The following is a 16,741-nucleotide window of genomic DNA, read 5'->3' on the forward strand; positions in this document are numbered from 1 at the left end:
TTTAAAAGGTCCTATTTTCATATCCAAAAATAAGCCCAACAGACGCGGAGACAGCAAACCAGCAGGAGCTCTTAAGTGGGACAGGCGTGGGGTCCATGTTGCTGGGCTGTGCTTGAGGGCCTGGCAGCTGGCACGTGGGTCCACAAGGGGCTCTGAGCAACTTGAAAGCCCAACAAGAGAGTGAATAAGTACATAAGAAACAAGATAGACCCAAGAAAACCATTTCCAGCCCAGCCGCATGTGGCCGCCCACAGGGGCTGGGGGCCGTCTGCCTGAGGAGGGGCAGAGGATGGCCAGGCTCGGGGAGCCTGACTGTCCACCCACTCACCTGCTCTCTCCACCTGAAGCCGCTAGAGTTGGTTTAGTCACGATGGCACTTCACCTCCCAACACTTCAACCACATTCCCTGAGAGCGGAGGAGCTCTGATATTCTAGATAAACAGTGAACAGCTACCGCAGCCAGGACCCTTCAGGCCCACAGGAAACTCCCGGCCTCAGGAAGCAGAGGGGAGCTGTTCCTCATGAACCCCCGACTCACAGAGCCCGTGACCCTGACTGACAGCCGCTGGACACCTCTCCGTTTAGGGGGAGAACCTCGGCCACAGCCCTCCCGCGACAACAAGCACGTGAGCTGCGGAGGGGTGCTGGAAGACTCCCTCCCAACACGGAAGTCAGGGCTTTTACCTGAATTAATTCTCATTACAGCAGCCGTGAACAGGTGACAGTCCATCACTCCTTCCACATTGATCAGTTGTTCTTTTGTAAAGACAGTCTTCCTGTCCTTCCTTCTGTTTCTGGAGGTTTTTGTATCAGTTTGGGCTTAGATCTTCTTTTCAAGACCCACCACGTTATAACCCTCGTCTGCCATCGCCCACTGTGGCGTGCGCACAGGCGTCCGCCCCGGCTCGGGGGACCGCTCTTGCGCCAGCTCATGTGTGCCGTGTGGACGCGCGTGGCCTCGCCGAGTTCTGCACACCCCTCGGCGTGTCACAAGGAAAGGCGTCCACTGCCCCGAGAGGTACGCAGCACCATCTAACTGCAAGTCTAATCTGCATATCTAACAGCCAACGGAGGGGAAACTCTTTTCATGTGCTCAGCTGCCATCCGTATAGCCCCGTGGTGGATTTTTCTAATTGGATTGTTGGGTTTTATATATTTAATTTTGGGGAGTGCTGTCAGAGTATCCTCTATATTCTAGATCACAGCCCTTTGTTTGGTGTGTGCTCTGCAAATGTTTTCCCTGTCTGTAGCTCCTCTTTTCATCCTCCTCACAGGGTCTTCCACAGAACCAAAGTTTTGATTTTGATTTTGATGAGGTCTGCTTACAGATCTTGCTTTGCTGGCTTTAATCTCAGGATCCAGATGCTGCTAGCACACAGCGGTCTGTAATGCAATGGATTCTTGTGCGTGGATCTTGTGTCTGGTGACCTTGCTAATGCCTTCATTCGTTTCAGGATTTTCTTTTCTTCTGTTGGGCTCCTCTGGTCATCCACGAAGGTGGTCAGGTCACGTGAAAGCAGGAACCATCTCATTCCTTCCCTCCTGACCTACAGCCTTCATTTTCTCTTCCTGTCTCGCTCAGAGGCTGGTGCCTACCTGGTTACAGCCCCCCTTTGCCCACACGGGGATGGACTTCCAGAGTCTCACCTTTGTCTCTGGTTGTCAGCTAAGGGTTTGGGGACTTGCTCTGTCTCTTGTCTCATGTCCTTTAATGAGTTAAGGCAGTTCTCTTCTACTCCTGATTTTCTACAGGTTTTTATCATGAATATAGCTGATTTTTGTCAAATACTTCTCTGGATCAATTAATATGATCCTATGATTTTCCCCTTAGATTGTTAGATATGACAGATTTCATTGATTTTCAGACACTGACCCAGTGCACACCCAGAATAAACCCCACTTTGTATACTGTGATGTATAAACACATGGTGTATAATTGTTTTCATACATTGCTGAATTTGGTTAGTAAACTTTGGTTGAGAACTTTTGTGTCTAATTTCATGAGAGACATTGCTCTGTAGTTTTCGCTTGTCTGACAAATATGGCCTCATGAAGTGAACTGGGAAGTTTCCCCTAAGCATCTGTTTTCTAGAAGAGATTGTGTAAAATTGGTCTTAATTCTTCTTTGTAGAGCTCTCCAGAGAAACCATGTGGCCTGGAGAGTCTTTTCCTGGAGTCTTATAGTCATGAAGTCCATTTCTTCAGAGGTTACAGGACTATTCTGTGTATTGACCTCATCTGGGCTGAGTTTTAGCAGTTTGTGGTTTTCCGAGAACTGGCCCATTTCTTCTCCATCACAGACTCTACAAGCATGAGGTCATGTTTCTCCATTCCCTTCGAGTGGCCGTGGCGTCCGTGGGGACACAGCCCGCTTCACTGCTGAAGGGGCTTGTCTCTTCTCTACGCCTTCGTCATTCCTGCTGGAGGCTGTCGGTTTCACCAATTTCCCCCAAGAACCAGTGTCTGTTCCATTAATTCTCTCTGGCGTTTTCCTGTCATGATTATATTTTTTGCTATCTTTTATTATTTCCTTCCTTATACTTGCTTGGGGTTTATTTTGCTGTTCTTTTCCTAATTTTTTGAGATTTTGAAACTTTTCTAATTTATGGGTTTATTGCTATACATTTCCCATTCAACTCTGCTTAAGTTGTAGCCCATATATTTTGATATGCTGGTTTCGAGTCTTTCATATTTGTTATGGTTAGTATTATGGCCCATGATACAGACTATCTTGGTCTCACGGGTGCTTGAAAATATATGAATTTTGCTGTTGTTGGATTATATGTCATTTGGACCCTTTATATCCTTGCTGATTTTCTATCTATTGCTGAGAAGAGGGTGTAGGACTCAGACTCTTATCTGAGACTGCTTCTGCCCCATCAATTTCTGCTCCACGGAGGTGAAACCGCTCTTCTTCGGTGCAGACACAGCGAGGATCGCAGTGCCCTCCTGGTGGACCGATCCTTTCATCAGGTCACACCCTCCCTTGTGCCTCGTGATTTTCTTTGCTCTGAAGCACTCTATCTGATATTAATGACTGCTCCCATGGTTTTTCGGATCAATGTTTACACGATGTATCTTTGCTCACCCTTACTTTTCACCTGGCACTGTATTTGAGTTTCTTATAGACAGTGCAGCTCTGTGCGTGTGTATGTGTGAGAGAGAGAAAGAGATCTTCCCTGTCAGCCTCCAGTGTTCATTGGTTTATTTAGATCATTTACCTTTAGGATGATTACTGACAGCCAGAGCTTAAGTCTACCATTTCATTACATATTTTCTGTTTGTTCTCTCTGTTCCTCCTGTTTCTCTCTTCTCTCTTCCTGTGGGTTAAACATCCGACTTATTAATAGTGTGTCTGAGTGACTGCTTCATCTAACTTCCTCAGCGGCTGTGCTGTGTAATATCACAACACACACGTAACGTACAACCTGCTGCTACTGACGCTCAACCCCCCAGAGTACGGTCTGCAATCCCTACTTCACTTACATTCCCTTGTCTTCTCCACTGTCTACAGTCTGCTTGGATATATGCAGACTGTATATGTGTGTATATATATATATATGCATTTCTGTACATGCATTTGTCTCACATCTTAACTTGTTATCTTAACAATCAAATATGATTTTAAAAATTACTGTGACAAAAGATAATCTTGTATTTATCTGCATTTTTAACTTGTTCTCTGTTATTTCTTTCTTGTTCACATTCCCAAATTATTTCTTTTATCGTTTTCTCTGCTTCAAGAACTTAGTTTGCCACTCTTCACAGGTACACTGGGCAGCCACAGCTTCTTCCAGCTCTCTGTGGCCTGAGAACATCATTTCCTCCTCACTGCTGAAGGACAGCTCTGGTGGGTGCAGCATTCACGGCTGAGAGTCTTCTTTCAGGACTTGGCATCAGACCACTCACTTCCTCCCGGCCTCAGCGATGTTAGACGGGGCTCCGTCACGCATCACATCAGTGTCACGAACGCCATCTCCCCTGACTGCTTTCAAGTCCTGTCTCTAGTTTTCAGAGATCTCACGACTGTGAGGGGCGGTGCAGCTTCCCTTGGGTTTCCTTTGGAATCTGCTCGGCATCTGGGAACAGAGCCTTGACAGCATGTCTGCACCTGCCTGGTTCCTCTGAGAGCCTGGGGCAGAAAGCGCTCCCCACCAGCTGCTCACTGGGGGTCCTCTGGCAGTGCCTGGCCCCGCAGTGTTCCAGGTGGGAAGGCATCTCTGGCCTACAGGCACCAGGGGCCCTGCTGGCCAGCGGCTCACGGATGGTCCAGGTGGGAGCAAGGACCCTCTCTCTGGTCCGCAGGGCGAAGCGGTCCTCCCGGACCAGTGCCCCTGACTGCCCCACAGTCCTGCTGGGGCAGGACCCCCGGTGTGCTGCTGAGCCACGTGGGGTCCTCACAAGAAGAAACGAGTCTCTGGCCCCCAGAAATGAAGAACACTTCTTGGGGCCACGTGTCGGGGGCCACCCCCTAACCTCCAGTGTTGCTGGGGGCTCCCTCTTAACCTGGGGGAGCAGGAGCCCGCCTGGGCAGGCGTCTGCCACAAGCGTGGGCCTGAGAGGCCGTCCCTGGGAGGGCACGTGAGCACACGGGCCACCCCGCTGCTGCTCCTCCTCTCAGCCCTCGGGGGCTCGCAGCGTATCCAGGGCTCCCAGCTGCCCCTGGCAGGGAGCAGGGAAGGGGAACCTGGCCATGCCCCCCCCGGGTACTCCCTCTCTGCAGGCTGCAATCTGCCTGACAGACAGCTGGGTTCATTTATTTCTGCTTCTATTAATTTTTAATCCCATCTCTGTTGATTTAATTTTTTCAATAAGCAAAATAGCAACATGGTTCAAATGTCAAACTACTTATAAAAAATATGCTCAGAGACGTCCCTCACCCACCCTGTCTTTTGAGCCCATTCCCACTCCTTGCTTGTAGGGAAAAATCTTAGTTTCTGATTTATCCTTCTTGAGTTTCTTTTTGAAAACTGAGGAGTTTCGAACACCACTGTCGTTTTTCTCATTTCAACAGACGCAAGATTTTGGCCTCAGAATCTCAGCCAGCAGTTAATCATTCACAGCCCAGCAACTTAAAATCTTCGTAATCTGCATGTTTCCCTTTCAAAACCCCTCAGATGCCTCTCGGATTCCATTTAAACCCACTCTCTGCTTTCTGCTCAACTCCTCCATCTGTTGAGTCACTTGCCTGCTTTCCCTCTTTAAATTCTACTGAGGCAGGTTTTTTCTGACTTTCCTCATGGTTCTCATTCTTCTTTCCATGGTTAACACATCTGAGAGTCATCCAGAAGAAACAGGGCATTGCCTCGACTGGAGTCTGCTGTGAGACCATCTCTGTGAAGCGGGTATGTTTCCTAGGAGGCCCCTCCCTGGAGGGTGGTCACAGGAGAGGGCAGGAACACCCTGGACAGCGCCACCCACGTGCTCAAGGTCACATGCTCAAGGTCACGTGCTCACCATGGGGTTGGGGGGGGGGGGCGTGCTCAGGGCACCACTGATAGAACGGAAGACCTCCAGAGTGCTATTCCAGGGTCGGGGGGAGACCTGCCGCCTCGCACAGCCCGCGGTCCCCACAGTCTGGCTCACTACCCCTACCAGCCCCGAGCATCCGGTGCTTGCCACATCGTGTTTACCTGACGGCACCTGACATTCTCGTCAGAGGCCAACAGCACGTGCTCAACGTTTGCCCGGTGTGACCCTCTGAACAGGAGGCAGGACGGCCTCTGTTCCTCCTGGGAGAACGGCAGGAAGCCAGGCCCACAGTGTCCACAGGGACAGTCCTCCCAGAAGCGGGGCAGGCCGGAATTCCGTACACCCCAAAGCACCTCACGTAAAATGTGCTTTCTTGAGACTCTCACTCGGGTGAATAAGCCAACCTCCCTCTGCTTGAGCTGAGAAGCCAGGACCCTGTAACTCTGAGGCCTCTGAGACCGCTGCAGACATTCATATTTACTCAGAACGGCTCCAGGTAAGATGCCCCCAGGAGCCCCGGTGTCCCTGCAGAACACACAGCCCCACGTGAGCCCCGGACAGCACCGGCTGGCTGCCCGCCGTGGGAGCAGAGCCTGCCCGGCCCCACGTCCACTGTCTGGAGGGGGGCCTGAGCTGCTGCTGACGGAGGTGGGATGGCCTGCCCTCTGCAGGGACCTGCGCAGGGCCTGCTGTCCACAGAGGGCCCTTCCCACCACCTCTCTGCTCTGCATCCTGTAAGAACGGTGTCCTGACCTGGCGCTCTGCAGGGCCAAACGACCACGTTGGGGCAGAGCCAGGGCAGGGGCCGGGGGACTGAGCTGGGCCAGAAGAGGGGAGAGGGACGGGCATACCAGGTCCGAGCAGGCGACGTCCATGGCGGGGCGAGGAGGCGCAGGGAAGACAAGGCCGTGAGAATCGTGCACGGGGGCGGGGCGTGGCCACCGGGCCAGGAGACCATCAGAGTGACGCCCCTCATGCGGGTGACAGACGAGGATGCACGGTGCAGAGGAGGAGCCAGTTCCGCCATCAGGAAACGCGGGGCTGGATGGGGCGCGGGGACCCAGAGGCCGGGAGAGGAACGAGCCGGGAGACCTGGGCCTTTCCTGCAGGGGCATGCTCCCAGGAGACTGTCCATGCGGGATGCGGGCCCTTCACACGGGGCTGCTGCGGGGGCCTCACACGCCTCCCACACTCACCACCACATACCACACAGGCCGAGCCATCCCACAGAGTAACCAGCGAGGACACAGGGGTCACGAACTCTGCTCCCCAGAACACAGGGCCGCGTTCCGCGGCTCCCCGGCTTCTCCTGCCCAACGATGCCGAGTGCGCAGTGGGTCAGACGGTGTCCTCAGGGCAAGAGCTTGACCTTCCCGCCGCCCCCCGCCCACCAGCTCCCAGCTACTGGGAGTCCAGGATGACCAGCTGCAGTTCCAACGCCCCTAAACAGGTTTCCACCATCAGTGTCTAAGCTTAACAGGAGACGTAAGGAAAAAAGAGGAGCTTGACACAGCCAGTCCCTGAAGCTCTGTGCACAGAAGCTGAGAATGTCAAGGTCTGAGCCTTCAACAAACAAGGCCGAATTTATACTGAAATACAACAGCAATAGCTCCTATTACAGAAACAGAGCTGTCCGCGGAGAAGGCCCGCCCGGCCTGCCCCAGCCCTCCCCAGCCCCTCCGCCTCCCCCCAGAGCCCCAGCTCCTGTCATGCGAAGGGCTGGTGTCTAAGCATCTCCACAGGGCTCCTGGACGCTTTCAGTAACTGCCCACGACCGGGCACGCAGACCCCTCTTAGAAGGGCCTCTCAGCACAAGCAGGAAGTCTGGACGTAACCAAGGACGTGGGGCAGGCGGACGGGATGCTGAGGACACAGCAGAGGAGGGTGGCCCGCTGCTAGCACCCCTCACACGCTGGCATCCCCCAGACACCGAGGGCACCGGAGGGCAGCCATGGAGCAGGCAGCGCGCTCTCCTGCCCCACGGCCAGGCTCCACGGAACAGGCTGCAGTCAAGCCCACGAGACACCGCCAGCCTCAAAGCTCCAAACCGAGACGGAGCCTCCAGGGGACGGTGGGCACCGGGGTTTGGCCCTGGGCTCAGGCGCAGGGAGAGCCACACGCTCACCTTCCAACCATCCCCTGCCACGTTCTCAGGCGTTCGTCTGAAAATGCCATCACGATCAACAAAGCAAGCCCCCCAAACAGTGAGCAAGTTACAACCGGCTTTCCAAGGGTCGCTGTGGGCCTGGAGGGGGCAGGTGTGGTGTCTCCGCGTCTCGTTCACTTCAGAGGCCCACCTTCAGGAAAGCAGGATGGGCTGCTGATCGCCGCCCCCGGAGAACCAGCAACCACATGAGGCTACTGCACGCGAGGCCTCCTCCCAGAGCAGCCCGCAGGGGCGAGTTCCCTGGACCCCCAGGACCCACCTGCCTCTCCAGGCGCCCCAGCTGCTCCTTGCAGAAGGCGTCGCGGCGTCTCAGCTCTGCCTCCTGGCTCTCCAGCTCCCTGGCCTGTGGGGAGAGCAGAATCCAGTCAGCTGTTGGCGACTTAGGAGCTGAAGCCCACGTGGAACCAGGCCACCACCTGCCACCCAGGGAGGGCCCTGCGACACCGACGCGGGCAAGTGTGTTCCCTGCATTAGCCGGGTGCAGGAGAGTGACCAGACCCCAAGATGACGCACAGACAGAGGGGCTTCAGCGCAGCCCTGAAGCTCAAAGCCACAGGGGGCGGGGGGCCGGGGGAGCAGGGATCGAGTCTGGGCAGATGGGGCCTGGACGGGAGCTGCACGGCTCCCAGGCTCACAGCATGGAAGCACCGCACACACGTGCCACCAAATCACGCCCGATGTCCTCCTCCTGCTGAGCATCTGCGTCTGGGGCCAGGGATCTGAAGGGAGCAGTGTGGGAACCCAGCGTCCCAGGTCTGGGGGGCAGCTGCCCTCAGCCTCCTGACGGAGCAAAGAGAATGGCTGGTGCACAAGGCCGAGGGCCTCCCAGGGTCACGGCAGGCTGAGGCCTAGCTACCCGGCCAGCCCCTCCCGACCCTCACCCAGCCGGAGGACTCTCAACAGCCCCCCGACCCCGGGTCGGGCGGGGCAGGTACTTGCGCCCTGCTCCTCGCAGGGAGGCCCTGTCCCCGGAGCCCTTGGGCCCTCCCAGGTCAGGGACTCCAGCCTGCCTCCCCCTGAGAACCCCGAGGCCAGGCCTGGCGCAGGGGCTGCAGAAAGAGCAGGCGACAGCACCCAGACCAGCGGCCAAACAGGGACCAGGCTTGGAGGACAGACGACAGAATCCACAGCGGGCTCGCAGAGGCCCCAGGTCAGAGCAGAACGTGAGCGGTGCTGCCATGTGACATGCAGACCTGAGAAGCAGCAGGGGGGCGGGGTTTGGGGTGGGGCCCGGGGAAGGGGTGGGGCCCCAGTGAGGGGGCAGGGTCCGGGGAGAGCGGGGCCCCAGGCAGGGGCGGGTGGAGGTGCTGGCCTCATGAGGCTCGGATACCAGCGGACAGAAAACAGGCGACTGCAGTGGCCAGGGGCTCGCAGCATAGTGGCCATCTCCCTAAGGATGCTTCACAACTGTCTTCTGGGAGAAAGCACTGAATAAAGCACACTCTGCCCAACATGGAAGTAGAGCATCACCACTGTGCAGGCCTGCTCACAGGTCACGGTCCCTCAAGGGGGAGGGAAGGGCGGGGATGATGCGTGATGCGGTCAAGGGAGCAGGTGAGCACACTCATGCACCTGCTCTGCTCCAAACAAGCGGAGGAGACAACCACAGGGGCCAGGCCGTGCTCACAGACAAGATATGAACGTCCAACAGAGCAGACAGGCGCAAAGGCTGGTGAGGCTGAAGCCACAGGTCTGGGCAGGGCTGGGTAGGGGGCCAGCTTCACCCCCAGAGCCCAGGGCTCCCCCAGAACAAGAAGCTGCAGTGAAAATCCTGAGGATCCCACGTTAGGCTGTGGTTCTCAGTCTGCTCGGACTTGCCTTCAGCCCAGATGCCCAGGCTCCAGGCCCGTGCACCCCAGGCCATACCTGGGCAGCGCGGGACGGGCCTGTACCGGGGCAGGTGTAGGCCACCATGAACATGCTCAACAACGAGACAAGAAAACAGAGAAACAAAGAAAGGCCACAGTCAAACCTTCAACTCAAAACAAGCCTGCAAACCAAACTCCAAACACATGAGGAAGTGTAAGGTCAGAAAGGCTGTCGGCAAACCAGCAGTCACTGCAGATTCACGTGACAGGACACTGATACAGGACTTCTAAAAACTTTTTATTATGTAAAAATGTGTTACTGTATTGAAATAATACTAAATAAACCCAGATAATACAATAATATTAACATATATTGAATAATATAAATGTATAACTTTTAAAAAGCCAGACAGTCATCATTAAGCATCGGATGATAAACGAGGGCAAATTCTGCTTTGTCTCTGGTGTCCACCCTCTGTCCCCCAGGTCCCTACAGCAGATCACCCCACATTCACACACTTCAGTATTTCTCTAACAAATAAGGACTTCTGTTTTCCTAAACAGAACCAGCAGCATTGCATACCAAAAAAAAAAAGAAAGAATTACTTAACATTATCAAATATTCACCCACTGTTCAAATTTCCAGTTGATAAAGGAATTTAAACATGTAAGTTTAAGGTGTTTAAAAAGGTAAATGAACTTCTCATTAAAAAAGAAGAATTAATGAAACAGGCAAGCCCCCACACAGGCAAATATTATAAATTAAAATTCCTTCAAAACAAGGAGCCCAATGTCTTAAGACAAGCCCCAAGCTGAGGGCAGTAGAGGAAATGAGGAAATGGGGGCTCAGCAGAGAGATGAGCTCCCCAGGACACCGTGACGGAGGGGCTGGGAGACGGGCAGAGCACAGAGCTGAGCCCAGGGCCCCGTGTCTGCTCAGGATGGGGGCGCTGGGGGGTGGCAGCAGAGGAGGGCGGGGCAGGGGGTCTGAGCAGATGGGGGGATGGGCGTGGGTGCTGGAGGAGAGGAGGGGAAGAGAGGGAAGAAGAGAAGAGCCCATACAAGGTTGCAGGAATCAGGGATCGAGGCCTCTGAGAGGGTCCCCAGGGTCCTGGGCCCTGCACTTGGCCCCGGAGTGACCCCCAAACCCTGACACGTAGCGGTGGCTGGGCGAGAGGTGGCAGGCTCCAGGGAGGCTGCAGCCGTGGTCCCGGTCCAGCGCCCCCCACTCACCCACAGACATGGAGCCCACCCACCTGGGGTCACGAGCTGCCTTCTGGGGATGATCCCACAGCGCGGAGCTGAGGAGCCTCGGCCCAACAGCCTGGCGGGCTTGGAACAAGACTACGGCCGCAAGAGGCCAGGGCAGGGGACGAGCCATGACCAGTGCAGCCCCACAGCCACTGCAGTCACACGTGGTCACTGCACTGTCACACGTGGTCACTGCAGCACCACACGTGGTCACTGCACCACCACACGTGGTCACTGCACCATCACACGTGGTCACTGCGCGGTCACGCGTGGTCACTGCGCGGTCACATGTGGTCACTGTGCGGTCACAGGTGGTCCCTGCGCCGTCACACGTGGTCACTGCGCAGTCACACGTGGTCACTGCGCGGTCACACGTGGTCACTGCATAGTCACACGTGGTCACTGCACCGTCACATGTGGTCACTGTGCCATCACACATGGTCACTGCAGCACCACACGTGGTCACTATGCCATCACACGTGGTCACTATGCCATCACATGTGGTCACTGTGCCGTCACACGTGGTCACTGCAGCGCCACACGTGGTCACTATGCCATCACACGTGGTCACTGTGCCGTCACACGTGGTCACTGCGCGGTCACACGTGGTCACTGCAGCACCACACGTGGTCACTGCGCCGTCACACGTGGTCACTGTGTGGTCACACGTAGTCACTGTGCCGTCACACGTGGTCACTGCACCGTCACACGTGGTCACTGCACTGTCACACGTGGTCACTGCTTAAAACTACTCAACGTGTGACTTGTTATCTGTCAACAATTAATATAAAATGCAAACCAAATAATCTTACCCTTAAAGAAAAAAATTCCACTTTGGATAAAAGAAAAGAAAAAGGAAACCCTACTATATGCCACTTATCAGAGACCCAGCCCCCCCACACCGAGAATCTCACAGAACAAAAGAAAACCCTTCACTGAGATAAATACATAGTGTGGGGCCCACTGTTTTGATTTGTTTACGCAAAAGGTTCGGCATTCAATCAAAAATTTAAACACACAAAACAATAAAGATGTACCACAAGAGGAAACACTCAACAAAGCCAGCTGCGACAATGGTCCGGATGCTGAAGTTAACGCAGAGGGACTTTAAAATAACTATGATTAACACGCCGGAGAATCCAGCAGGAAAGGGTGGGCACCACAGGGGAAGCGGTGGAGACGTCCCATGGGGAGGCAGGCACCCCCCTCACCCCCTCGCCGAGGCCAACAGCCCCTGCTGGCCCAAGACCCTGTCTCTGACCACGGCCTCTGACCGTCTGGCGTGGCGTGTCTGAGTGTGCAAGCCCTGAGGTCTCCCTGAGGGCTGCCTGACCCAGCGTGGGAGGCCTCCAGCTTCCCAGGAAAACGTCAGCAACTTTTCAGAGCCTCCTACGTCCCTCCTTTCTCTAGCTTTTCTTCCTGAGCTTTTGGGTTACCCCACTGTTTGCACCAAACTCTCCCCCACCTGTCAGGCAGCCACAGTGTTCAACAATGGGCTCTGATGGTTCACAGCAAACACCCCCAGGGGAAAGGCTGCTTCCACTGGGCAACCTGAGTAACAGCCAATAAGGCTAGCCTTGTGAGTGGGGTCCTCCAGGAAACCCCCAAGCAGGAAAAAGGATGCTGACCTCTGGGGATGGGGCTTTGAAGGACTCCAGTCCTTTCCCAGTCGGTTTTGGGCTTCCCTAGTGGCTCAGATTGGAGAAGGAAATGGCAGCCCACTCCAGTGTTCTTGCCTGGAGAATCCCAGGGACAGGGTCGCACAGAGTCGGACACGACTGAAGTGCCTTAGCAGCAGCAGCAGTGGCTCAGATAGCAGAGAATCCGCCTGCAACGCAGGAGACCCGGGTTCAATCCCTGGGTCGGAGAGGTCGCCCGGAGAAGGGGATGGCAGCCCACACCAGTATTCCTGCCTGGAGAATTCCATGGACAGGAGTCCAGCGGGCTACAGTCCGGGGGGTCACGAAGACTCAGACACGATGGAGGGACTAACACACCCACACCGTCCTCTTCTGCCCAGGCTGCTGGGCTTCACCATGAACGTGTGTGCTGGTTTTCAAGGTCACTGCTTAGCTGGGGAGAGGAGGATGGGAATAGGACATTTTGAAATGCCACAAGGCTCGCTGTCCTTACTGAGATTCACCATTTTTTCCTGACCTTCTGGATGGCTACAAGCCTTTGGTCAATTTTCAGTTCTGAAAAAAAAAAAAAGGCTCTGAGCATCTTCATTGCTTTTATGGAAGAGAGGGTCTTCAGAGGTCCCTCCTCCACCATCACTGACACCACCCAAACTATAGAACAGAACAAAAGGGAAATGCGGGAGATCGTGGTTCACTAGCAGACTGTGGACAGAGCAAAGAACCCATGAACACGGAAATGAGTCATTAGAAACTATTCAGATTGAACACAAACAGACAAAGCATGAAAAACAGAATGAAACAGGGCCTCCAAGATCTGCAGGGCAGTACCAAACGACAGAGCACACGTTTATCGAAGTCCCAGTAGGAGAAGAGAAAGACAGGCAAAAAGATGAAGAGATAAAGGCCAAGAATTTTCCAAAATTAATTAAAGGCCACAAATAGATCTGAGAAGCTCAGAAAAATCCCAGGCAGGGCGCTTCTGTGAAGTTCTTAAATAATTCCTGAAGTAACTGAACATTTTTTGAGCATAGATTGTCACAGTCTTTTTTTAAAAAGTAATTTTGAGAATAACTACTAAAAATGTAACCAAAAAAGGCACAAATAAAAAATCAGTAGAGAAGATAAAACGAAATTCTAAAATATACTGATTCATCTCCACCCTCTCCCTCGAAAAAATCTACAAGGAAGTAGCAACAGAGGAACAAAGGGCAGATGAAACAAAGCAAGCAAGTACCAAATGGTGGGTTTAAAGGCACGCACACCAAGGATCACACCAAACAGACTTACCCCGTGAGCTTCCTATTGCTATTTCAAGAATTTACCAAAACCTCAGTGGCTTAAAACAATACAGATTGATTCTCGTACAGTTCTGGAGGGCAGAAGGTTCGGGGGTCTCATTCAGCTAAAACTGTGGTGTCAGCAGGGCTGCTTCCTCCTGGCGGCTCTGGAGAAGACTGTTTCCTCACCTTTCCCGGCACCCAGAGGTCGCCTCTGCTTCTTGACTCCTGGCCTCACGGTGCCCGGACCTCTGAGATGGCATCACGCCTCCTTCTCTGCCTCTCCTGTCTCCCTCCTTCCTGATGAGGACACTGGGCTCCCCAGGGTAATACAGGGTCCTCTCCCCGTCACATACTCTTAAGCCAGTCACACTGCAGAGCCCCGTTCACCAGGAGAGAGGACATTATCACAGGCCCGGGGGTCAGGGTGCAGACATCTGTGTGGGCCATTATTCTGCTCACGACACACCCCCACGCAAAGGCAGAGCTCCAGCTATACGTGATTCATAAAAATGATGCAAAAAGGTTTTTAGAAATGGGAAAAGGATACAAAGGGCAGACTAAGTATAAGGAGGCTGGTGAAGCTGTATTAATACCAGATAAAGGAGAATTCAATACAAGAGACATTACCACACATGATATAAAGAAGGCAAGTTCACAGTCATAAAAGAGACAGTTACGCAAGAAAAGAAACAATTATAAATGTGTACACACCTAACCGTTTTTTCCAGTAGTCATATATGGATGTAAGAGTTGGATCATAAAGAAGGCTAAGCGCCGAAGAATGGTGAAGACTCTTGACAGTCCCTTGGACTGCAAGGAGATCAAACCAGTCAATCCTAAAGGAAATCAATCCTGAATATTCATTGGAAGGACTGATGCTGAAGCTGAAAATCTAATACTTTGGAGTCAGAAGAACTGACTCCTTGGAAAAGACCCTGATGCTGGGAAAGACTGAAGGCAGGAGGAGAAGGGGACGACAGAGGATGAGACAGTTGGACGGCATCACTGACTTGATGGACATGAGTTTGGGTAAGCTCCGGGAGTTGGTAATGGACAGGGAGGCCTGACGTGCTGCAGTCCATCGGGTGGCAAAGAGTTAGACACGCCTGAGTGGCTGAACAACAACAATGCACCAAATAACAGAAACCCAAAATACATCAAACAGATCTGACAGACCAAAGAACGTGGACAAACCCATAGTCATAGTCAGAGGCTGCTGCTGCTGCTGCTGCTGAGTCGCTTCAGTCGTGTCCGACTCTGTGCGACCCCATAGACGGCAGCCCTCCAGGCTCCCCCGTCTCTGGGATTCTCCAGGCAAGAACACTGGAGTGGGTTGCCACTTCCTTTTCCAGTGCATGAAAGTGAAAGTGACAGTGAAATTGCTCAGTCGTGTCTGACTCTTAGCAGCCCCATGACTGCAGCCCACCAGGCTCCTCCGTCCATGGGATTCTCCAGGCAAGAGGACTGGAGTGGATGCCACGCCTTCTCTGAGTCAGAGACTAACTCTCTGAAAACACTGACAGAGTGAGCCAGGAGGGCACCTGCAGGGCACACAGGCTCCACCCCGGCAGAGTAAGAGCAGAACCAGCCCGGGAACTGCAGGCTGGCTCCCCTGCGCGACCCTGCATCTGACCCCCCAGCCCCACACTCTGCACCTTCACTGCCTCTCAGCAGCACCCAGACACGGGGTGTAAGGTACAACTTCAGTTACAACAGAAACGGGGATCAGAGGTGACTCTTCAGCAACAGGGCTGAGGCAGCACAAAGCACTGGCCCTGTATAAAAGTCAACGGACAGCAGCTCAGCGCTTCTTCAATCCACCCAACCGTCTGGTGAGGAGGGGGCAAGTGAACCCACTTAACAGACAAGCAAACCGAGGCACAGAGCGATACAGTCTCCCAGAGCCACCCGGCAAGGACGCACAGAGCTGAGATGCCACCGTCACGGACTCTCCCCGGCCCCCAGGACCACACCAGGGAGGCAGAAGCCTCCCTGGGAACAGGCTGCGGACTCGGCCCAGGGAGCAGGAAGGTGGAGGGAGGCCAGGTGTGCCAATCTGAGCCAGCCCAGAGCTCTGAGCAGGAGCATGATATGATCTGAGTGATTCGCGCTTTAAACCCAGCTCATTGAAGCCGACCCAGAAGGCTGCTGCCCAGGAGGACAGCCTGATCCCTCTTGTCAGGCACACGGCATCTGCAGCGGCTGCAAGAGCAGCCTCTGCACAAGGGCAGCCCGGAGCATCACGGGGGAGACCCTGCGGCCTTCAGCTGCACACCTCTCATAAAGGAACGCAGAGAATAACCCCACCCTCTTGCCCGGGGCGGCAGCAGGGCAATGCCGCCCTGGTGTCGGCAGATGGGCAGGCTGGGGAGGCGGGGCGGGATGGGGCCGCCCGCAGCTCCTCAGGCTGCAGCGGCCGGAGCTCAGAGACCGGCTCACACAGCCCGTGCCTGGGCCAGGGCCCTCGCACAGAACCGGGCTGTGGACGAGGACACAGGTGTCAGGCAGAGCCGGCTGCTGCGCGAGGGGCCCGCCCCCCTGCCCAGCCCCTGCGGAGGCTCCCCGATCACCCGCCTGCCTGACATGAGCCGAGAGGCCCTCAGAGGGGAGAGGACACGCTGGACGGATGGCGGGGCCCTGGTCACACCCCGAGCCTGTGCCTGTCTTGAGGCCCCAGAGAGACAAGGGCTCTGGGCAGCGCCGTCCCCGCCCCATCGGCCCCATGACGGGCGTGACCACAGTGTGTGGGGACTCGCAACAGCGGCCCCAGCGCTGGCGGGGGCCTCAGGGGTGCGGGATGGAGGCTGCTCTGCTGGCCGCTGAGGACAGGGAAGGTGCGGGGTGTGCGGGTGTCTGCTCAGAACCCTGGGCCCCCAGCGGGTGATGGCTGTGGCACCGAAGGACCCCCACTCCTGAGCACGCCACCCCCCCAGGCAGGCCGGGCTCCAGGCTCTGCTCCTCCAGCAGGGCACCTCTTCCCCTGCGCCTGGCCGGCCAGCTGGGTGGACTCTCCGAGGTGCTGCCTTCCTGGACCCTCTGGCCCTGGGAAACGCCCACCCTGGAGGGTGGGGGCAAGGGCGTGCTGTCCCCCCGTGTGGCGGGTGCCTGGCTCAGGCCCTGGAC

The 16,741-nt window shown here is 55.0% G+C and overlaps 1 protein-coding gene across 10 annotated transcripts in view; it reads right to left on the minus strand.

The window, feature by feature from the left end:
• CHCHD6 (coiled-coil-helix-coiled-coil-helix domain containing 6) overlaps positions 1 to 16,741 on the minus strand; it is a 100,663-nt gene that overhangs the window by 16,131 nt on the left and 67,791 nt on the right. For all 10 annotated transcript variants that reach the window (XM_043886561.1, XM_043886557.1, XM_043886564.1 and 7 more), the window contains one exon: positions 7,899 to 7,982. In XM_043886561.1, the coding sequence (XP_043742496.1) occupies positions 7,899 to 7,982 (84 nt within the window). The remainder of the gene's footprint in view (positions 1 to 7,898; positions 7,983 to 16,741) is intronic.

Source organism: Cervus elaphus, chromosome 24 (genome assembly GCF_910594005.1).
Source record: "Cervus elaphus chromosome 24, mCerEla1.1, whole genome shotgun sequence".
In the NCBI taxonomy this organism is placed as follows: Eukaryota; Metazoa; Chordata; class Mammalia; order Artiodactyla; family Cervidae; genus Cervus; species Cervus elaphus.